The sequence below is a fragment of the Melanerpes formicivorus genome, unplaced genomic scaffold (assembly GCF_026170545.1).
Source record: "Melanerpes formicivorus ecotype bairdi unplaced genomic scaffold, bMelFor1.0.p_v2 SCAF_132, whole genome shotgun sequence".
NCBI lineage: Eukaryota > Metazoa > Chordata > Aves > Piciformes > Picidae > Melanerpes > Melanerpes formicivorus.
The window spans coordinates 833465-856500 of NW_027142484.1; the positions used below are offsets into that span (position 1 = coordinate 833465).

The 23036-nt window shown below is 48.9% G+C and overlaps 1 protein-coding gene across 1 annotated transcript; it reads right to left on the reverse strand.

Annotated features, from left to right (window-relative positions):
• Positions 1-448: 448 nt before the first annotated feature.
• On the reverse strand, positions 449-22124 carry CDPF1 (cysteine rich DPF motif domain containing 1). The gene is made up of 4 exons (XM_068168112.1): positions 21976-22124; positions 14762-14880; positions 12421-12532; positions 449-5020 (listed from the first exon to the last, which is right to left on the reverse strand). The coding sequence occupies exons 2-4, from the start codon at positions 14872-14874 to the stop codon at positions 4886-4888; spliced, it is 360 nt and encodes a 119-aa protein (XP_068024213.1). The 5' UTR covers positions 14875-14880; positions 21976-22124; the 3' UTR covers positions 449-4885.
• Positions 22125-23036: the final 912 nt, after the last annotated feature.

A 23036-nucleotide genomic window follows, 5' to 3' on the forward strand; every position in this document is an offset into this window, starting at 1 on the left:
GAAATTTGCACATGCTCTGTGCTCCCACAGAGGTGTGCTGCCTGCGGCCATTTGTTGTAACAGCTCTGCTGGGCTGTCTCTGGGTAGCCCCTAGCTCCTTCATTGCTGCCTATGGGGAGTGAAGAAGAAAACCTTTCAGAGGTACTACAGGTGAGGCACTTAAAGCTCTCCCTAGATGATACAAACTCGTTGTTAACTCACCCTCTGGCAAGGCTCTTTCCTTTCTGTTTTCCTTTCTGCTTTCTGTATCTGTGTGGGTTTCTTTTTCTCCTTGTGATAGTGGATCCTGTCAGACTCCGTGGCAAGGATGTTGCAAAACAGAACTCCTATTGCAAGGACCTCAAGTGTCAGATGAGTTGCCTCTGCCCAGGGCATGATAGGCTACATGCACCAAACAGATTAGTCTGATTACAGGCTGGGCCTTAACTAAGGGCTACAAGACTAAGGATAAGGTACTTAAAGCTGTTGTATTTTGGGCTGTCTGCTCGTGTTGGCTATGCAAGTACAGGAATCTCTGGTGTGGAGAAGATAGCAGCCTTATGATCCATGCAAGAAGTTTCTTGGCGTTCATTGCAAATGAATGGAGACCCAAAAAAATATACTCAGTTGTATGGGAAAGTACAAAGCAGGCAACAGCTTGGCAGGATGCAAGCTCTGCTTTCCGCTGCTGTGGCCAGCGGTGCGATCGCGCCGGAGCTGCTGGTGATGTGCAGCAGGAACTGTGAGCAAATCCTCTGGGGGTGGTCCAGAATGCAAAGAACCACCTTGAGAGCTGTACAAATCTGTATCTCGCTACCTCTGGCACATTCAGATCCTCCAGGGATGTCTGGCCTTCATGCAGACACAGTGCCTTTGCCCTGCGGGTAGTAAGAGAGCTGTTGGCTGGGCCATGTCCCTTCTGGGAAGAGTGTCTGTGGGTATTGAACAGCTTCTGTGTGCAGACAGCAAATCCTTCCTCCCTCTCCTCTGGGAAAGGAATAGTGGGGGACAGGTGGGAGCCTTCTCAGGAGCCATAATTCCTTCCCTCTGGTTTCAGCAGGGGAAAGGACAGTATCGGTTCTTCACTCAGAACAAATCTAATGGCATCCTGGCCTGGATCAGGAATAGTGTGGCCAGCAGGAGCAGGGAAGCCATTCTGCCCAGTACTCAGCCACACCTTGAGTACTGTGTCCAGTTCTGGGCCCCTCAAATCAGGAAAGCTGTTGAGTTGCTGAAAGGTGTCCAGAGAAGAGCAACAAAGCTGGGGAGGGGTCTGGAGCACAGCCCTGTGAGGAGAGGCTGAGGGAGCTGGGGTTGCTTAGCCTGGAGAAGAGGAGGCTCAGGGGAGACCTTCTTGCTGTCTACAACTACCTGAAGGAAGGTTGTAGCCAGGAGGGGGTTGGTCTCTTCTGGCAACCAGCACCAGAATAAGAGGACATAGTCTCAAGCTGCACCAGGGGAGGTTTAGGATGGATGTTAGGAAGAAGTTCTTCCCAGAGATATTGGCCATTGGAATGTGCTGCCCAGGGAGGTGGTGGAGTCACCATCACTGGAGGCGTTTAAGAAGAGCCTGAATGAGGCACTTGGTGCCATGGTTGAGTTGATTAGATGGTGTTGGGTGATAGGTTGGACTTGGTGATCTTCAAGGTCTTTTCCAACCTGGTTGATTCTATTCTATCCTAAAGAATGTGTTTTAAGAGTGTCCCTGGGAACCGTCTGACCAAGCCCTGTCAGCTGCTCAGGTGAGCTACTTGCCACACCGCTGCTATTTCACAGCCTTTACAGACAACTACTCTGGGTTTCCTTTGAGGGTGGAACACAAGAGGTTAATCTCGTTGGGCTCTTAGAACCCTTTATCACCTCTTCAACTGGCTGTTATCTGATACAACAGACACACAAAAGCACGTTTTTGTTAACGTGGCCAAACCCTAATCACCAACAACTGTTTAGTTAAATCAAGATATCAATATTAAAGAGGGGAAAAAAAAAGAACCCCAGGTCCCCGTTTTCAGTCATCTCTCCTTCCAGGAGGTTTGGGCTGTGTTTTACTACAGTAAATACAGAAGCTGCAGGGAGCAGTAGGCAAAGCTAATTGTGCTGGAGCAAGCTTCTTTCTGCCAGAGCAATCCAAAGTATATTTTCAAGAGAGAATGAAAGCCCTCCTCTCACAGGGGTCTGTGGGAAAGACAAAGTGACTTGCACTGGTGAGTGTCAAAGTGACCTCAGGATGGTGATGCACTCTCAAATGTTAGCAGCCTACACATCTAGGATTAAAAAAAAACAAAAACAACCAAACAACTTGAACTAAACTTTTTCTTTTCTTCCTTTCTACATTCTGTTTTTCAGTCTCCTTCTCAAACTAAGAGGTTGAGAACTCACTGTTTGTAGAGACAGGTAGGAACCCACGTGCTTTGAAAAAAACCCAATGGAAGTCATCCTTTAAGGCTGAATGTAAGGAGAGTTCAACTGCAACAAGGTTTTGCCTCAGTGGTTATTAAAAAAATAAGTGTTTTTCAAAGTGAATTTACTGACTGGTGCTGAGCTGTGCTTGCCAGCAAAGTAACTCACTGCAATGTCATGGTTGGAGAGACGAATCTGATGGAAGCAGAGTGGGTAGAGAGCAGCTCTGAAGAAGGAGATGTGGGTGTATTGATTGCGGAGCAGCTCCCCAGGAGCCAGCAGTGCCCTCATGCAGCCCAGCAGGCAGCTGTGTGCTGGGCTGCAGCCAGAGCAGTGTGGGCAGCAGGGCAAGAGAGGGGATTCTGCCTCTTGACTCTGCTCTGCTGAGACCTCACCTCCAATCCTGGCTCCAGTTCTGGTGTCCCCAGCAGAAGGACACAGAGCTGCTGGAGAGAGTCCAGAAGAGGCCACAAAGATGATCCAAGGGCTGGAACAGCTCTGCTGTGAGGACAGGCTGAGTGAGCTGGGGGTGTTCAGCCTGGAGAAGAGAAGACTCCAGGGGGAACTTAGAGCTGCCTCCCAGTGCCAGAAGGGATCCTCCAGGAAGGCTGCAGAGGGACTTTTCCTGACAGGCCAAGGGAGAATGGTTTGAAGCTGAGAGAGAGCAAGGCTAGACTGGAGCTGAGGAAGAAGTTCTTCAGCACAAGAGTCTGGAACAGGCTGCCCAGGTTGGCTGTGGCTGCCTCCTGCCTGGGGGTGTAGAAGGCCAGGTTGGATGAGGCCTTGAGCAGCTGAGTCTAGATGAGAGGTGTCCCTGCCCCTCTAGCTAAGAGGTTGGAGTAGATGATCAGTGAGGTCCCTTCCAACATGAGCCATTCTAGGCTCCTATGAAACAAGCTGCTGTTTCCCTAACATTTTCTTTAACCCTTTTAGGACTGAAACTGTTTCTGAGCCCCCTGTTCTAGGTGCAGTTTGATTGCTTAGTTCAGGAAAGAACTGATCTTACTAACTGAAGTTTTCTATTTCCAGATGAACTGATGTGCATGTGAGAAGGAAGTCATCCTGACCTGTAAGGCATGAGGAGGATCTACTGAGGGTCCTCTTCTCTTCCTGTAATTGCCATGGGCTGGAAGACTGGCAGAAAGGGACTGCAAGTGCAAATGACTTGGAAGTACATTTTAGTATTACTGTTATTATACTGGTATTCTCTTCCAAGAGCAGCTCTCTTCAGACATCTTCCTGCTAGGTTAATACTGAGATTATCATCCAGGTGTTCCTATGGCTACATGTGGCATTTGCTTCTGACAGTTTGACTTTAGACTTAGAGCTTGGAATTTCTTATCTTCTGTAATCTTATCAGGACAGCACTGCCAGGTTGGCAGTGGGTGTATGCTGACCTTCTGGAATCACAGCATCACAGTGTGTTAGGGCTTGGAAAAGGCCTTGAAAGATCATCCAGTCCAATCCCTCTGTCAGAGCAGGAGCACCCAGGGCAGGTCACATCCAGGAGGGTTTGAAAAGTCTTCAGAGCAGACTCCACAGCCTCTCTGGGCAGCCTGCTCCAGGGCTCTGGCACCCTCACAGGGAAAAAGTTTTTCCCTTCTGTTCCTGTGGCACCTCCTCTGCTCCAGCTTGCCCCCAGTGCACCTTGTCCTGTTCTTGGACATCCCTGAGCAGAGCCTGGCTCCAGTCCTGCACATCTTTATCCCCAGCAATGAGGGCAGGCCTCAGGCTCCTCTGCTCCAAGCCCCAGCTCCTTCAGCCTGTCCTCACAGGGAGATGTTCACTGCCTGCTGTGCTGGACTCTTTCAGGCAGTTTCCTAAGGTCCTTCCTGAACTGAGGGGCCCAGAACTGGACACAATATTCCCGATGCAGCCTCACCAGGGTAGAGCAGAGGGGCAGGAGAACCTTTCTGCACCTCCTAAATCACAGTGCTTCTAATCCACCCCAGGATGCCCTTGGCTTTCTTGGCCACAAGGGCACATTGCTGGCTTATGGGCATCCTGCGGTCCACCAGGACCCCCAGGTCCTTTTCCCCAGAGCTGCTCTCCAAAAGGTCAGCCCCCAGCCTCTACTAGTCCATGGGCTTGTTCTTTCCCACACATGAGACTCTAGATTGTCCTTGTTGGATTTCAGTCACTGTGCCCTGAAATAAGCCAGACAAATCTGTCTCAGATTCTCCTAATGCTGCAGCATGTCCAGAACAAAGCACCAAATGTGAAGACTCAGCCATGGTTCCTGTCCTGGTTGGTGCTTTGCTGTATGTGGTGACAACAGGCCTGGCTGCCTTGCTTTATGGCTCTTCACCACTTTGAGGCTGTGCTGCTGGCCCTGCACTTGCTGCTTGATAATGCTTGGAGCCCAGCCAGCTCCAGGGAAACGTGCTACTGTGCTGTGCAGCAGCCAGCTGATGAAGGTCACCTCTTTAAAAGGAGCAACATGATAGCCTCCAAAAGGAGAGGAGAAACCCCAGCCAGAGAACTCCCTCTCTTGGTCCTTCAGTATTTATGTTCTTGCATCCATTTTTCCTTGCTGGGACTTCTTTTTCTCCATATCTTCTTGTATTTCCAAAGGAAAGGCCTTTAGGTTTTTCTTCACACAAGGCAGGCAGAACCTTTTGGAGTAGAACAGGCTACATTCCTGTGGAAAAACATAAACAGAGTAATATTAGCAGGATGAACAAACTGGAACTGCTTAAATTCCAGCCTCATTAAACCACATCTAGACTTACAACTCTTCTGCTAGGCTGGACTATTCCAGCAATTCTACTTCTTCCTGTTCAATAATTCTAACATCTGCCTAGAGCTAAGTGGGTGACAAATAAAAGCTGGCTCCACAGCAGTTGCGAACCAAACCAGCTATCATACTGTTCCTCTTAAAGAAGTGACCTTCATCAGCTCACTGCTAAAAAGCACAGTAACACATCCTTCAAACTGGCCTGTCCTGCAAGCATTATTTCACAGAAATCATAGAATGGCTCAGGTTGGAAGGGACCTCACAGCTCATCTCCTCCAACCTCCCCACCATGGGCAGGGACACCTCTCAGCTACACTCAGCTGCTCAAGGCCTCACCCAGCCTGGCCTTCAACACTCCCAGGCAGGAGGCAGCCACAGCCTCCCTGGGCAGCCTGTGCCACAGTCTTGCCACCCTCACACTCAAGAACTTCTTCCTCAGCTCCAGTCTAACCCAGATCTCCCTCAGCTTCAAACCATTTCCCCCTGTCCTGTCTCTAGACACCCTCAGGAAAAGTCTCTCTGCAGCCTTCCTGGAGAATCCCTTCAGGTACTGGGAGGCAGCTCTAAGGTCCCCCTGGAGTCTTCTCTTCTCCAGGCTGAACATCCCCAGCTCCCTCAGCCTGTCCTCACAGCAGAGCTGTTCCAGCCCTTGGATCATCTTTGTGGCCTTCTCTGGACTCTCTCCAGCAGCGCTGTGTCCTTCTTATGCTGAGGGCACCAGAACTGGAGGCAGTATTTGGGATCTTAGTGACTGACTAAGAGGAAGAAAAAACTGGAGTATTTTAATCTCCTTGCAGTACAGAGTTTGGCCAACTGGGAATGCAGCTAACTAATGTTTTATCCCTCTGCCCCATGGCCAGACCAAAGTCCATGGCTCTCCTAGTGTGCTGATCACTAAATTCCAAACAGGATATAGCAGGTAAGCTGGAGCTGGTGTTGCTGATGGATTATTCTTGGGGATTTAAACATGAATAAAGACATCAGCTCAGATGGATCAGGACATCTTTTGGGGAGTAATGGATTCCATGGGGTTTACCCTAAATGGAAAAGTTTTCCTCTTGCCATGGTCATTTGCAGCTGGCTTTTCTCCTGAGTCTTGGCTTGGATATTTCTGGGCTTCTATTCTTGCTTTTGTTTCCCATGTCACTATCTGGACTTCAGCAGCAGATTCAGCAGATGATTACATCAAAATCCCAATCAGCCTGCTTCTGTGTGACTTCCAAATCTGAGGATCAACTCTGCAGCACAGGCCTGATGAGGAGTGGCTAGGGAAACTGGGCTGGTTTAGTCTGAAGAAGAGGGGGCTGAGGGGAGACCTTCTGGCTCTCTACAGCTACCTGAAAGGAGGTTGGAGCCAGCTGAGTTTCAGGTTCTTCTTCCTAGTAACAAGTGATACAATGAGAGGGAATGGCACACAAGAAGGTTTAGATTGGATATTGGAAGAAATCTCTTGACTGAAAGGGTTCTCAAACACTGCAACAGGCTCCCCAGGGAGGTGGCTGAATCCATCCCTGGACATGGTTAAGAGATGCATGGATGTGGTACTGTGAGACATGGCTTAGCACCAGACTCAGTAGTGTTAGATAATGGTTGGACTCAATGATCTTTAAAGTCTTTTCCAACCAGAACAATTCCATCTATTGTCCTTTTCTTCTCTGCCAGGCACTTTCATATGCAGAGCTACTGTGAGGCCTTGGTCTATGAAAAGCCTTGAATCTGGATTTCAGTTGCACAACCTCCAGAGCCTACTGTTTTTTGTCTCTTGGTATCCTTAATACTTTAAGCTGCCAATTAAAAAGGGAAGATTAGGGTTGAAGTTGGCCTTGCTATTCCTGTTTGCATTGCAAAATGGCACACAGCTGCCCCTGCCTGCAGGTGACATTCCCGGCTCCACGGCGACCGGCACTACACCACTCTTCAACAGCAAAGGAGGGAAGAGGTTTTTCCCATGTTCTGCCAGTGGGGAACCCTGCTGGTAAGATGCAGCTCCTCACTGCCTTACTGGTGCTTAAACTGCATTTACTTTAAGTGTTTTAATCTCACTTGGGGCAGAAATAACCACCTTGGAAAAGACCTTCGATATCATTGAGTCCAACCTATCACCCAACACCATCTGATCAACTAAACCATGGCACCAAGTGCCTCATCCAGGCTCTTCCTAAACACCTCCGATGATGGTGACTCCACCACCTCCCTGGGCAGCACATTCCAATGGCCAATCGCTCTTTCTATGAAGAACTTCTTCCTAACATCCAGCCTAAACCTACCCTGGCACAGCTTGAGACTGTGTCCTCTTGTTCTGGTGCTGGTTGCCTGGGAGAAGAGACCAACGCCCACCCACCTACAACCCACCTACAACCTCCCTTCAGGTTGTTGTAGACAGCAAGAAGGTCTCCCCCGAGCCTCCTCTTCTCCAGGCTAAGCAACCCCAGCTCCCTCAGCCTCTCCTCACAGGGCTGTGCTCCAGACCCCTCCCCAGCTTTGTTGCCCTTCTCTGGACACCTTCCAGCAACTCAACATCTTTCCTAAACTGAGGGGCCCAGAACTGGACATAGGACTCAAGGTGTGGCCTAACCAGTGCAGTGTACAGGGCACAATGACCTCCCTGCTCCTGCTGGCCACACTGTTCCTGATACAGGCCAGGATGTCATAGGTCTTCTTGGCCACCTGGGCACAGTGCTGGCTCATGTTCAGCTGCTGTCCACCAGTACCCCCAGGTCCCTCTCTGCCTGGCTGCTCTCCAGCCACTCAGACCCCAGCCTGTAGCACTGCATGGGGTTGTTGTGGCCAATGTGCAGAACCTGGCACTTGGATGTGTTCAATCTCCTGCCCTTGGACTCTGCCCATCTGTCCAGCCTGGCAAGGTCCCTCTGCAGAGCTCTCCCACCCTCTAACAGATGAACTCCTGCCCCCAGCTTGGTGTCATCTGCAAATTTCCTTGAGCTGAACTGAGTGCCCAGCTCTGGCTTACACAATACAAACCATTGCACACCTAGGTGCTGGGTCTGCACAGGTTTGGTCATCCTCCCTCAGCTGTGGGATTGTTCAGCCTAGATGTTATTTTGAAACCCTGTGGATTACACTTACTGGGTACAGTTCAGCCCTTCTTTGACCATTATCCTGATAGGCTGCTGTGTCTAACTGGATAATTGCAAAATCACAGAATGGTGGAGGTTAGAAGAGACCTCCAGAGATCATCCAGTCCAACCCTCCACCTAAGGGAGGTTGAACAGGAATGCATCCAGACAGGTTTTGTCCATCTCCAGAGATTCCACAACCTTTCAGGGCAGCCAGTTCTAGTGCTGTTACCCTCAAAGAAGAGTTCCCTCATGTTCAGAGATTGGTATCTTTTACCATTTCCATGACTAAGGCAGGAGGGAGACCATCAGATTGCCATGGCTTTTCAAATCTAATGGACAGTAGTCTGACAAATTCATCTGCCAGTTCCCTCAGGATCAAACCTGCTCCTTTCCCTCCCTTTTTTCTCCAAAAGCCTCCTCTTCTCTTCTCCTGTCTTCAGTTTGCGTTGCAAGAAGACATAACTAACTGTGTTAAATTACTCTGATGGTCAGGTTATATCATTTCCTCTCCCATTTTCTGAAAAGGAAACAGGAAGAAGAGGAACTGACCTTCCTTAGGACTTTGGAAAGCACCTTTAGTAGCTTCCTTTGTGTGGGATTTTGCCCAAGCTGACTGTAGTAAAGAAACCGAGTGAGCCTTAAGAGACTCTTCATAGAATCACTGAATGGTTTGCTTTGGAAGGGACTTTAAAGATCATCTAGGTCCAACCCCCCTGCCATGGGTAGGGACACTTCCTACTAGACTAGGCTGCTCAAGGTCCTGTCCAACCTGGCCTTGAACAGCTCCAGGGAGGGGACATCCACAACAGAATCACAAAATGCTAGAGGTTGGAAGGCACCTCAAAAGACTACCTAGTCCAACCGCCTCCTGCCAGAGCAGGATCACCTACAGTGGGCCACACAGGAATGCATCTAGGCAGGTTTTGAACACCTCCAGAGAAGGACACCTCTTTGGGCAGCCTGCTCCAGTAACTCACCACCCTCACTGGAAAGGATTTCTTCCTAACACCCAGTCTAAATCTCACCTCTTCCAGCTTAAAGACATTTCCCCTCATCCTATCACTAAAAGCCCTTGTGAAAAATACTCACTTTGGAGAAGTGAATTTATGAGCATTAATCAGAACAGTTCCTCAGTACCTTGATTTTCCTTGGCACAGCAACTGTGAGGAAAGAATTGACAGGTAGCAGGAGCTATCTCATGAAAAGCCTGGAATCTGGTCTGTATCTAAGTCTCCTTTAGCTATCAAAGCCAGCAAAATAAATCAAGCCCTGTTGCCAAAGCTAAGGTCAGAAAAGTCTTCATTTTGCCACAGGTTAGTCCAGTTATATTCAGAATGAACATAGAGATGAAAGAAACCTGTCACTAAAAACATTCCATCAGCTTGGCCCAGCTTCTTTATCAAAAATGTCCAAGAAAGCTTCAATTCTGATGTTGCACTGCACCCAGGTCTGGTGTCCCCAGCATAAGAAGGGACACAGAGCTGTTAGAAAGAGTCCAGAGGAGGCCACAAAGATGATCCAAGGGCTGGAGCAGCTCTGCTGTGAGGACAGGCTGAGGGAGCTGGGGGTGTTCAGCCTGGAGAAGAGAAGACTCCAGGGGGACCTTAGAGCTGCCTTCCAGTACCTGAAGGGATCCTGCAGGAAAGCTGCAGAGGAACTTTTCCTGAGGGTGTCTAGAGACAGGACAAGGGGGAATGGTTTGAAGCTGATACACAGCAGGGTTAGACTGGAGCTGAGGAAGAAGTTCTTGAGTATGAGGGTGGTGAGACTGTGGAACAGGCTGCCCAGGGAGGCTGTGGCTGCCTCCTGTGTGGGGGTGTTGAAGGCCAGGCTGGATGAGGCCTTGAGCAGCTGAGTGTAGCTGAGAGGTGTCCCTGCCCATGGTGGGCAGGTTGCAGTAGATGATCACTGAGGTCCCTTCCAACTTGAGCCATTCTAGGATTCTATGAACATTATGGAAATGCTCAGCACAGGGCTGAGTTGATCTGCTTGGGTCAAGCATAAGCAAGCACCAAAACCAATCCACAGAGATACTATCCAGCCTATGGCTCTCTCTTCTGCCTTGGATAGGTTGTATAAGTTGGATAACTTGGGTAAGTTTTTACTTCTCTGCACTCTAAATTCTCCCTCCATGAAAGAGAACAATCTGTGTTTACCTGCTCTGTGGTGTGGGTGTTTAAACACTAATTACAATTTCTGCAGATCCCTCTCAATGTTACCTAAGCAGTATTGCTAAAGACATTTTGAAACCACAGCCATATGTGTGATTCACTACCTGGCCTGGCTAGTTTGGTAAGAAATTTATTCTCAATCACTTACAATCAAGGCTTTGCTTTGAGTGATACCATCATGGGGATCTTGAAGACTCAGATAACAACAAGCAAATGACTGGCATGTTTCCACAAGAGGCAGGAACACCAAGAAGAGTAGAAGAGGCGTCTGCTAGTTCACTGCTACGCATCTTCTACACATTGGTGATGGTGGTGAGACTCTGGATTAGGCTGCCTAGGGAGGCTCTGGATGCCTCCTCCCTGGGGGAGTTGAAGGCGAGGTTGGATGAGGCCTTGAGCAGCTGAGACTAGTTGAGAGGTGTCCCTGACCATGGTGGGGAGCAGGTAAGCTCTGAGGTCCCTTCCAGCCTGAGCCATTCTAGGATTCTATGATTGCCATGCCCTAGATGAAGTGAAACAATTCATAAATCTTTTAAAAGACAAAGCCCCATTTCCATGAGGAGACCTGCACTTAGCTCTGGAAACTTCAGCCCAACTACCAAAGATGCAATCAGAATGCACTCCAGAAAGGAAAAAGTCCAACTCACTTGTCATCTCTAGTCTGAGCTTTTGGTGATTTTCTTAGGAGAGTGGACCAAACCTGACAGGAGTCAGAAAGCAGCTAACTTGTCCAAGTGCACCACTTTCCTTTTGGCTGTGTCTATCCAACCCTCTAAATGTTGTCAGGATAATTCCACTCTCTGTTCTCCTCAGGAGTTCCTCAAGTCCCCACACAGAAACCATCTGGCATTTGCATAGGAGCTGTCTGAGTTGCCCAGATAGTCTCACCTCATGCTCTGAGGAGGCCAGAAGCACTCCTTTGTCCCATTAGAATTACAACCAGCAACAAGCATGAAAAAAACCTCTACATCTTCACAAAGTCTTTAGTAAGTGTAACTCCCACTAGTAGTTACTTGCAGTAAGGATCATGTCTGTGGAGCTGGCTTCTAACCACTGCCATGCCAGAATTGGCTAAACATGTTGCATGTGACCACTGCTAAAGCTGATGCTTTAAAACCAAGGTGTGCTCTTGCTAATAGCTGCACTTGAGATTCAAGCACATTACTCTAGGATAGCAAACAGCCCCTTTGAAGGAGAAGGCCAGGATCTGGCTGCTGTTAGAGCAGTGATGTCTGGTCCAACAAGTGCAGGCCACTGTCTGTGTAACCTGTCTGGTGATGTCTTGTCATGGGTTGGCTCATGCACCAGTCCTGGTTACTGCACAAGTCCTGATTCTCTTGCAGCCACAGAACTGGTTTGCCAAGGGAAAGGAATGGGACCTGAATTTTCTCAATTCATTGTATTGCCTCAAAGCAGCTTCCAGACACTGATCATTGTGTCATAACTTGTCTTAATTTTTGCTTTGAACTCACAACAAACAAAGGGGCCACTAAGGAGGAATGAAGACAGCTGTAGTTTTACACCACCTTTCTGGACTGGACTCAGATTTCATAGTTTTAAGATTGCCTACCAGCTGCTACTCAAATCCATTCTTCTTCAGAGAGCTATCATGGCATTGCACAACCCTCCTCCCCACTCACTTTCTACACCAGCTTTTGCAAACAGGATGACAGCCCTGTGCTGAGCATGCAAACCTGAAGACCCAGGGATGTCTGTGTTCCCTGTACAGGAAAAAAACAAGTCTACTGGTGGTATGGTATGGTCTACTGAATCTTAAAGGTCTTGAAGTGGTATGTGATCTCCCTTGCATTTCCTTGTGCTAGTGGACAAGAGCACCCACTGAGTGAGCTTGGGGTGGGCTTGTCTGTAAATAGAGCACTTTAAGATGGTAAGCATTTAGTACAAAGAGCTTTCACTTGGGGAATCCACAGGAACATGCAATTAGCTGGACATAAAAATAGGCTGTTTGTGGGTTTGCTGTTTGATCTTTCTTTAACAGGTCACCAGGAACAAAGACAGATGTCTGAAGAAGCCTGTTTTGCTTGTTACTTACTGCACCAACACACACCACTCTGCTACACAAACTGCAGTGAGAGCCGAGGATGAGGAACTTGCTCTTGTCAGGAGTGAAAGGATCCTTCATGACATAGCTTTCTTCCAAAATCCTGCAAGGGAGGAATTTCAGCTTTTAAAGAACAGATGTCATAGCAAGGGAGAGCTGAAATGGGGAAACTGTGGAGGCTGAAAAAGGTATCAGCTCATTCTACTTGATCTGCTCGGCCTGCACTTTGTATCTGTCTTCCAAGCTTAGGGCAGCTGGTGGTCCTCTCAAGGTCACCTTGCTCTGTTTTTCTCAGAGCTCTACCTTGAAGTATTTTTCTGCCTTCTATTTCTATGGCATGCCTTCAGTACCTTGTCAAGATAGCATTTCAATTGCACTACTCTTAATTAGAGGCTCCCTTCCAAAGCTGTGTGCACGTGAGGGTAGGATCCAAAGGATTTGCTGCTCTTAGCTTTACAGCACTGACATAACTAAGATTTCCACCTCCTGGCAGTGTGAGCAACTGGCACAGAGCATTGCAATGACCTGAAATAGGCTTGCTTTATGTCATAGACTTGTTCCAGAGCATTAAGGGAGTGTGGCAATCTGCTTGGGAAAGACTCAGGCCTTAGTCTTCCTGGGAGCTGCAGGCAAAATATTACATAAGTCAGCTGGGTGTCTGTCTGCACAGAGCACCCTGCAAGGCTGGCTGATGCTTGGACTTAAATCAAACTTTGATCCTGTAGTAATATGGAGTACAATATATATTTAACAGATAACTCTGTTAACACACACTGCCTTACCTACTGACTCTGGTAACACACCAAGTCCAACCCTCAACCCAACACCATCATGCCCACTAAACCATGTCCCAGAGTGCCATGTCTATACATTTTGAACACCTCCACCCCTTCCCTGGGTAATCTGTTCCAGTGCTTGACCACTCTTTCAGTAAACACATTTTTCCTAGCATTTCTTTCTTCTCTCCACTCAATTAAAAAACAACCAGTATGGCTTGAACATTCCCACACACCTGGCCACACCTTGAGTCCTGTGTCCAGTTCTGGGCCCCTCAGTTTAGGAAGGAGGTTGAAGAGGGAAAACCAGTACCACTCTGGTGTCTCCAGCATAGGAAGGACACAGAGCTGCTGGAGAGAGTCCAGAGGAGGCCACAGAGGTGATCCAAGGGATGGAACACCTCTGCTATGAGAATAGGCTGAGGGAGCTGGGGGTGTTGGAGAAGACTCTGGAGAGACCTTAGAGCTGCCTTCCAGTACCTGAAAGGACCCTCCAGGAAGGCTGCAGAGAGACATTTCCTGAGGGTGTCTAGAGACAGGCCAAGGGGGAATGGTTTGAAACTGAGGCACAGCAGGGTTAGAGTGGAGCTGAAGAAGAAGTTCTTGAGTGTGAGGGTGGTGAGACTGGAACAGGCTGCCCAGGGAGGTTATGGCTGCCTCCTGCCTGGGATGTTGAAGGCCAGGCTGGATGAGGCCTTGAGCAGTTGAGTCTAGTTGAGAGGTGTCCCTGCCCCTGGTAGGGAGGTTGGAGCAGATGATCTCTGAGGTCTCTTCCAACCTGAGCCATTCTATGACTCTGTGATTGGGAATGATAAAAATACAGCTGCCCAAGGCAAACAGCCCAGGCAGGTGGTGATCAACAGCTGTTTCCATTTTATTAGATGCTAAGCATTGTTATTTCTGATGAACTGTTGAGTTCATGCCTGACTTACAGTTCTGGTGCGTTCCTGACCATGTCTGCCTGGTGGGTTTGCTAACCAGGATGGACTCAGTGGAGCTGCCCATATTTTTAAAGGTAAATATTTGTTTTATGGGGAGTTTCATGTCTGCACAGTCCTAACTGCATCATTCTTGATCAAACTATCCCTACTTAGCAAGAGATGGAAAAGGCTTTGTCTTCTAAAATGTAAACATGTACTAAATTTCCACTCACTGTCATGTCCTACAATCTGCCAAAGAACTGTCCAATTCATGCAAAAAAGCATTGCTGTCCCTAGCTCCCTGGCTAACAGCTCTGAAAAAACCTTTGACTTCATGCTGTGTTTACATGTTACACAGCTGTGAGGAAAGGGCTATTCCCAGAAATGCAGGTCAGCACTGTTCTGGTAAGAAAGTAAGGGTATGTGCAAATAGTAGGACTTGGGACTATTGAAGCAGGATGGGAAAGCTCCTTTTTTTTTTGTCTTTCCTGTCAATGTTGACATTTCCCCCCCTTTCTTCCCTCTGGAAAAAGAAAGGTGTGTTCCTAGGCTCATGCAGTGCAGGTCATTCCACAGTACAAGGCTACCAATGCTCACAGCACAAATTGAATCTGTAGCATGCAAGACTTTACTCACACAAGGGACTGTGTGTTTGGTGGCTTCTGCCCATAGTATGTGTAGGGAGCTGTTAAGCCACACAGCTGGCAAGTGAACTGTCCTGCAGGCTGAATTTCTTTGGGAGCATCCATCTGCACCTGCAAGAAACACACAAAAAAATCTTTTAGCTCCAAAATCACAGAAACATTCAGGTTGGAGAAGACCCTCAGGATCACCCAATCCAACCCAGCCCTACTCTACAAGGATCACCACAAGAACCACATCCAAACCACCTTTAAACACACCCAGGCTTGGTGACTCAACCACCTCCTTGGACAGCTCATTCTAATGTCTGATCACTTTTGCTGGGAAAAAAAAATTACCTACAGTCCAGTCTAAATCTACCCAGTGGCAGTTTGAGACCATTCCCTCTTGTTCTATCGCTAGTTACCTGGGAGAAGAGACCAGCAGCAGCCTCTCTACAAGGTCCTTCCAGGTAATTGTAGACAGCAATGAGGTCTCCCCTCAGCCTCTTTCTCAACTAACCATCCCCAGCTCCTTCAGTCTCTCTGCATCAGATTTATTCTCCAGGCCCTTCACAGCTTCCTTGCCCTCCTCTGCACTGGTTCCAGCACCTCCACATCTCTCTCATATTGAGGTGCCCAAAACTGGACACAATACTCTAGCTGTGGCCTCACCAGAGCTGAGTACAGGGCACAATTCCCTCCCTGCTCCTGCTGGACGCAGCATTGCTAATCCCAGCCAGGATGCCTTTGGCACTTGGCCTTGTTGAAGCTCCTCCTGTTAACATTTGCCATGGATCCAATCTATCCAAATCCCCCTGTAGAGCCTCCCTGCCCTGGTGCAGATCAACACTGACACCTACCTTGATGTCATCTGTGAGCTTACTGCTGACACACTCTGTGTCTTCATCAAGGTCATCAATAAAGATGTTAAACAGAAGTGATCCCAACACTGAGCCCTGAGGAACACACTTGTGCCTGACCACCAATACTGGGAACATGTCTGCAGAAGACTGAACTGATGTGGAGTGTCTGGTGATGCAAATTACAATCCAATGGTAAAGTGACTTCTGCAAAACTGTGCTCAGCACTGGTTAGGCCACACCTTGAGAACTGTGTCCAGTTCTGGGCCTATCAATTTAGGAAGGATGTTGAGATGCTGGAAGGTGTCCAGAGAAGGGCAAAAAGCTGGAGAGGGGTCTGGAGCACAGCCCTGTGAGGAGAGGCTGAGGGAGGTGGGATTGCTTAGCTTGGAGAAGAGGAGGCTTAGGGGAGACCTTCCTTCTGTCTACAACTACCTGAAGGGAGGTTGTAGCCAGGTGGGGGTTGGTCTCTTCTCCCAGGCAAGCAGCACCAGAACAAGAGGACACAGTCTCAAGCTGCACCAGGGGAGGTTTAGGCTGGATGTTAGGAAGAAATTCTTCCCAGCAAGAGAGATTTGCCATTGGAATGTGCTGCCCAGGGAGGTGGTAGAGTCACCATCCCTGGAGGTGTTTAGGAAGAACCTGGATGAGGCACTTGGTGCCATGGTTGAGTTGATTAGAAGGTGTTGGGTGATAGTTGGACTTGATGATCTCAAAGGTCTTTTCCAACCTGGTTAATTCTATTCTGTTCAGTGCTAGAGAGTGAGCAGCAGGTATCCAGCATTAAACACCATGCTCTCTGCTTTCACTCTTACTGCATCACACCAGTCACTAACTGAGTAACAATGAAAAAACCTCCTTTTTTCTTCCATGGCTTTTTTCCCCCTCTTGTTTCTGTCTTGCAGAGGAATCCCACAACTGCTAAGGGTAGTACAAGGTTAGAGAAGCTAGAGGCAGAACTGCAGAGCCAGGAGAAAGGGAGGGCTGAGATGAGGGACCTGTATTTTCCTCTTTACTGACAGTAAGCTGCTATTTCTGCTCAGCCTATGTGGTGAAACCTGATCCTCAGAGACATATGCTGCAGAGGTGATTTAGGGGCAAGGTGAAACAGAGTTGTGACGACTTGTCACCTAGTGTTCCAAAAGACTGGGGAGCCCCAAGATCCTCAGAGGTTACAGAAGCTCCCTAACAGCCACCCAGTTGAGAAAGCCCTGGTCTGTTAAATCCTGACCTTGAACTTTGGGGATCATCTCCCTTAACCCATCATTCCTTCTCCACCAGGCCTCTCGCTGCCATTCCTGGGGTTTCAGTAGCACAGGAAGTTCTTCAGATGGAAGACACAGAGGCCTGGATGCTGGTCTGGTAAACAAATCCCATCTGAGAATACTTGAGGCAACCACATTTTTTCAGGAGCGAGGCAATCCTTACATATCATGGATTTTCCTTACCTCCCAGGGATGCTTGAGAATCTAATTAACTAAATTACTTTCAGATTTCCCAGTTAGATAGAAGGCATATGTTGCCTATTTCTCCCTGTATATTAACCTGGGGTTCCTCAGACTGCACACAAACTCAACTAAATCTGCTTTTTGGAACCTGTATCTTAAGGTTACCAGATAAGCCCCTCCAAACAAACCTGATTTTACCTTTTCTGTAGGTAGTCAGCAGCAATACCAAGACACCCACCTGCCTTAATCAGAGTGACCAGAACATTTTGTAACCAGTATTTTCTTAAAAATGGGAAATAATTAACCCCTGAGGTAGAGCATGGAAAAGCCATTTGACTCAATTAAAGATGCCTACCATGGTGATCATTTCTTTACAATAATGCACAATGCTAATAACAGCAACAACCACAACAAAGAAAAAGGAGTATTTATGGCAGGATCACAGACTTTGGAATGAATGTGTCCTGATTCAAAGTCAAAAGAACAGCCCTGGGTTCAGAGCTGACATATGTTAGGTATAGGAACACCTGCTCTCTTATAGACCATTGGCATGTAGAACAGATTCTGCTCAGTGACTACCACTGGGAAGGAATGATATCTATGTACAAACAGTGCTGGCTATGGCAGTTGAAAAGCATATGATCCTGCCAGCAAGGCACAGATGAATTTAGGATGCTTTCCATTTTACTCCCAGCTTACAAGCCACTGCTATCAGCTGTACCAAGTTTTATTTCACTGGGAACATTGGGGTTTTTTCAGAGCTTGTCTACACAGCAGCACTTGGGAAAGTTAAGGGGCAAAGTTAACAAAAGTAGGGATTTCAGAGTCAATCTTCCCATTCAGAAGTAAAGTTTGCTGCAGAACAAAGTAATTTTCCTTATGAAAAAAAATAATGGCAATGCAATAAGCTTTTCAGTTTATGCTTGTGCTTCACACCTTTAGTCTAAACCACCAAGCAGACAAGGCCTCACAAACCACCTAATGCTTCCAAAAACCTTCTATGCAATTAAAAATACTGTGTCTTTAGGGTAGGTAGGAAATGCAACAGCAGCAGTGCTAAGATAAAACCACAGCTGAGGCAGACTTTGCTTTACTGCAAAGCAGAATCACAGAATGGGCTGGGTTGGAAGGGAACTCCAAAGGTCATCCAGGCTCTCTGCAGTCAGCAGGGACATCCCCAACTAGACCAAGCTGCCCAGAGCCCTGTCCACCCTCACCTTGAATATCTCCAGGGATTGGGCCTCAACTACCTCCCTGGGCGACCTGTTGCAGTGTTCCACTCCCCTCCTGGTAAGCTCACTGGTTTGGCCCTGCACACCATCTTAGCAAGAACCTTGATGTGACAACTCTGACAAGGTGTCTGCCTCCACTGCAAGCAGCATGGGGGAGGGAGAACTTGTTTGTCTTTAGCATACCAACACCAGGATGAAGGATCTCTTAACAAGTCTAGGGCACTAAATCCCTTCTTAATAGTGACAGACAAATTTGTGACCTCCAAGGACTGCAGTCAGCACCAGTGCTACCACTGCCACCTTCTCTTTTCCTTGATGAGTTCTGAAGCAGCCCCATGTCCCAGTAGCATGTCAGATAGCTGGCTGGCTGCTGTGTACTGAAGAAGTCTTTTAGAACAGCTTGTCCAGAACTGAATTCTGCCTGAGCCTTTGCCATTTTGGCTGGAAGCTGCAAGGTACTTCAAACACATACTTGCTCTAAGCACGTGCATTGCTCTTGTGTCAAGAACACAGCTCCCCACACGTGCTGCATTATGAAGCCAACACTGAACCAGCAGGCTCAGTAGAAACCTGCCAAGTCAAGCCCAGAATGCTGCAGGACATGTGTGAAGTTGGCCCATGTGTCATGGCAAAAGGCAAGGCACAGAGATTCAAATGCCATACTAAGGAAATAATTGCAGGAAAGGAAAGGTGTGTGTTAGATGCTGCTAGGAGAGCGCTGCTCTATGTGACCTGCGACTCACAAATGCTATGGATGTGGGGAAATGGCTAGCTGATCTTCAGAGGTCCCTTCCAACCCCCACCATGGCACTCAGGGCAGTTCTCTAGGGACTCCTAAAAACCTCAGGGCAGTTCCTCTCAGAGCATTCTGCTAACAGGCCTGGAAGCTATGCCAGAAATAATAAATCACCACTAAATTGCCAGGGTCAGTGACCAAGCAGTAGCATAGATAAGTAATCTGATTTTCTTTGCTTCAAACCTCGTTAGCACAAGTCTTTACAATGCATTGGTTAAGCCCCTCTTAATACTCCAGAGGAGACTCAGGTATTCCTGAGTCACTGAGAAACTAGAGAAACTGTACAGGAAACCAAGTACTCACAAACACACTTAGACTTTGATCTGAAAGGCTGTTGGATAAAATCAACACCAACACACCTTTCTCTTCTCCAGTTAAACCCTTATTTCTTTTAACTGTCAAGATTTCCCTACAGTATCCACTGTTGATGACAACGACCTATGAAAATAATGAGAGGCTGATTCTCCATGGGAAAGGGTGCTCTCTAATAGAAGGGGAGAAGTCATTGAGTTCACAGCCTGGCAGGGGCCAAGTTATTTTGCAGTATTTGCTGTGATATACATTTAAACACACTTCAGCACCAGGAATGCACTCACCCCCTTCAGAAAAAAAATGATCTGTTGCATAATTCAGGTAAGAGAACAGCACAACTTTCATACTTGCTGGTTAAGCCCCAAGTGAACAACTCTCTCCCTCCAGTTCCTTCATGCTATTGCCCTGAAGGCACATATAGGCCAGCCTCCTTGCTCTTCCTTTGAGCTGACTTGTGTTCCTAGGTCAGGAATGCAATTTCACCAAGCATGGTCACTTGGAACTTTTATCCTTATCTCTTCTCCCAAAGATCACTTGATTGAATTAAACCCTGACTGTTTGCAGCAACCTCTTTCTTCAGGCTGGAGCAAGGAGAGGACTGTATTAGTATTGCTAGGCTCACTTTGCTCTGAGGGAACTGAGATCACTGCAGGCACGTGGCAGACCACAGTTTGTTAAGGAATTGCCTGTGGCAGCAGGGTAAATGGCCTAGATGCTCACAGCTGTGAAAGTGAGTCTGTTTTGTGAACTGTTGTAGGAAAGACAGGAGGAATAGAGGAACGTCAGAAGACAGACAGAAGGAATACAGAGAACCAAAGCAAAACCCTTCCTTGGGCTTTTATGAATGCAAGCTGAATCTCAAAAAGGCATCTATTAATATAATAGCTGATTTAACAAAGCTGAGAAACGAACACTTCACCAAAATCTAGCCCAAGCACTCCTTACTCGAATATGGCTGGTAGCCAGCTGTAAATTAGGCAACATTTGGTTAAGGATGAATCTCAAATGAGGCAAGGATTTAACAGCTTCACACGAGAATGCCGCTGCAAGGCAGGACCTGGTAGGACCTGGCAGGACACTGCCCTCTAGCGGACACACGGCACCCGTGCAGCGCCGGGCTACAGGGAATTCTTCCCTCAGCACCTCAGATGGTCGGAGTGACTCACTGCCCAGCTAAGTGCATCACACACGAAGAGGCGTGGAACAAAACAAAAGCAAGCTGCTCATGGATGCTTGGTAAAGGCCATCTCCACACCTCTCCATAGCTGAAGGGATCCTACAGGAAGGCTGCAGAGGGACTTTTCCTGAGGGTGTCTAGAGACAGGACCAGGAGGAAGGGTTTGAAGCTGAGGCACAGCAGGGTTAGAGTGGAGCTGAGGAAGTTCTTCAGTATGAGAGTGGTGAGAGTCTGGCACAGGCTGCCCAGGGAGGCTGTAGCTGCCTCCTGCCTAAGGTTGTTGAAGGCCAGGCTGGATGAGGCCTTGAGCAGCTCGAGGCCACTCCAGATTGCTGTGTCTGTGCAGAGTGAAACGTGGAGGAGATCCTCCCCTGTTCTTGGTGGTGTAACCTTCTTATATTTTGTAGAGATCATAGCTGCACATCTTGACTCTCTTTGAGGCAAGGTATAAAGTGACAAGATGTAAAATAATGCCTCACACTATGCCTGGCAAACTTCTCCCTTTCCAGGGGAAATAAAGAGGAAAACATTATCTGCATGGAGTCCAGAGGCATGAAGGTCTTAAATTTTGTTTACATGTAAGACACCATTTCAATTGCAAGGGTATAGCCAAAGAAAGCTAGTATTTCGATGTGACCATTAGTTATGCTGACAGAAAGAGGATTACATCATTACCACTTCTAAGCTATGCCAACTAAAGGAAATTAATCAGCACATGGCAGTTTTGCACTGGGCTAGAATCATAGAATCAACCAGGTTGGAAAAGACCTACGAGATCATCAAGTCCAACCAATTACCTAACACCTCCTGACAAGTAAACCATGGCTCCAAGTGCCACATCCAATGCTTTTTTGAACACCTCTAGGGACACGACTATAGAATCAACCCGCTTGGGAAAGACCTGGAAAAGACTTCCAGTTGTCCCTCCACGGCAGTGTATTGGTAAGGTTACAGTGTATTTCAAACCTTTCCCACTCCCAGCAAAGTAAGGGTTTGAACTCTGCGCTCCCACCTCTCCAGAAAGGCTTCGTCTGCTGGCTGTCTCCTGCGAGGGAGAAGCCCTGCACCCTGCCTCTGCAGCAGCAGAGGGCCAGCCCGGGCCCTGTCCTAAGGAGGGCTACGGCCACCCATCTTCAGAGAGATCCCGGCTGGCAAGGAGACAAGGAACGCCTTTTTCAGGTCCCAGACACGCATTCTGCTGAAGGGAAACCAGCGATTAACTCTTTTCACGGCTTTAGCGGCCGCGGTTGCCGGGCAGCTCGAGTTTCCCGCGCAGCCTGTACGCCGCGGCCCGGCTGCACACAGGGCCTGGCCCCCAGCCCCTGGCCCCGGGGCCTCCTTCTGCCACAGCCGCGGAGCACAGCCCCTCATGTCCCAGCACCCGGAACCGCGCGGCACCCACCAAAGCGGCGGCGGCGGCGGCCAGCACCCACGCGAGGCGACCGACGGCTGGCCAGCGGCCTCGTCCCGGCTCCAAGCTCTGACGCCGCAGCCTCAAGCCACAGAGCCGCTCCTCCTTAAAGGAACAGCGCCACAGGACGCCGAGCTGCCGCCCGCCACCTCCCTCGGCTCCTCCCCGGTGAGGTGTGGGAGTGGCGGGGCCCAGGCCTGCGCTGCGAGCTGGCGGTCGTTGGCCGCGCCGGGCTGGCACCGGATGCGAGCCGAGCGGGAGGCGTTTGGGCGGGAAAGCGGCGGCCGCGCTGGGCTGGTGCCGCGCTGAGGCTGGTGCCGCGCTGGGCTGGTGCCGCGCTGGGGCTGGTGCCGCGCTGAGGCTGGTACCGCGCTGAGGCTGGTGCCGCGCTGGGGCTGGTGCCGCGCTGAGGCTGGTACCGCGCTGAGGCTGGTGCCGCGCTGGGGCTGGTGCCGCGCTGGGGCTGGTGCCGCGCTGAGGCTGGTGCCGCGCTGGGCTGGTGCCGCGCTGAGGCTGGTGCCGCGCTGAGGCTGGTGCCGCGCTGAGGCTGGTGCCGCGCTGGGCTGGTGCCGCGCTGGGCTGGTTCCATATAACTCATAATGATATTCTACAGGCTTGTACAACAAGCAGTGGTGCCCAAGGTTCAGTACTGGGGGCTGTCCTCTTTATTAATGATCTGGATGAGGGGATTGAGTGCACCTTCAGTAAGTCTGCAGGTGACACCAAGCTGGGTGAGTAAATCAATCTGCTGGAGGGCAGAAAAGCTTTACAGCAGGGTCTGGACAAGTGAGACTGAAGGGCCAAGGTTAATTATACAAAGTTCAACAAGGCCAAGTGCCAGGTCCTGCACTTGGGTCACAACAACCCCATGGTAAGCTGCAGACTTGGGGATGTGTGGTTGGAAAGCTGCAACCTGGGAGAGGGACCTGAAGGTACTGGTTGACAGTTGACTGAATACAAGTCATCAGTGTGCCCAGGTGGCCAAGAAGGCCAATGGCATCCTGGCTTATATTGGAAACACTGTGGCCAGCAGGGACAGAGGGGTGACCATC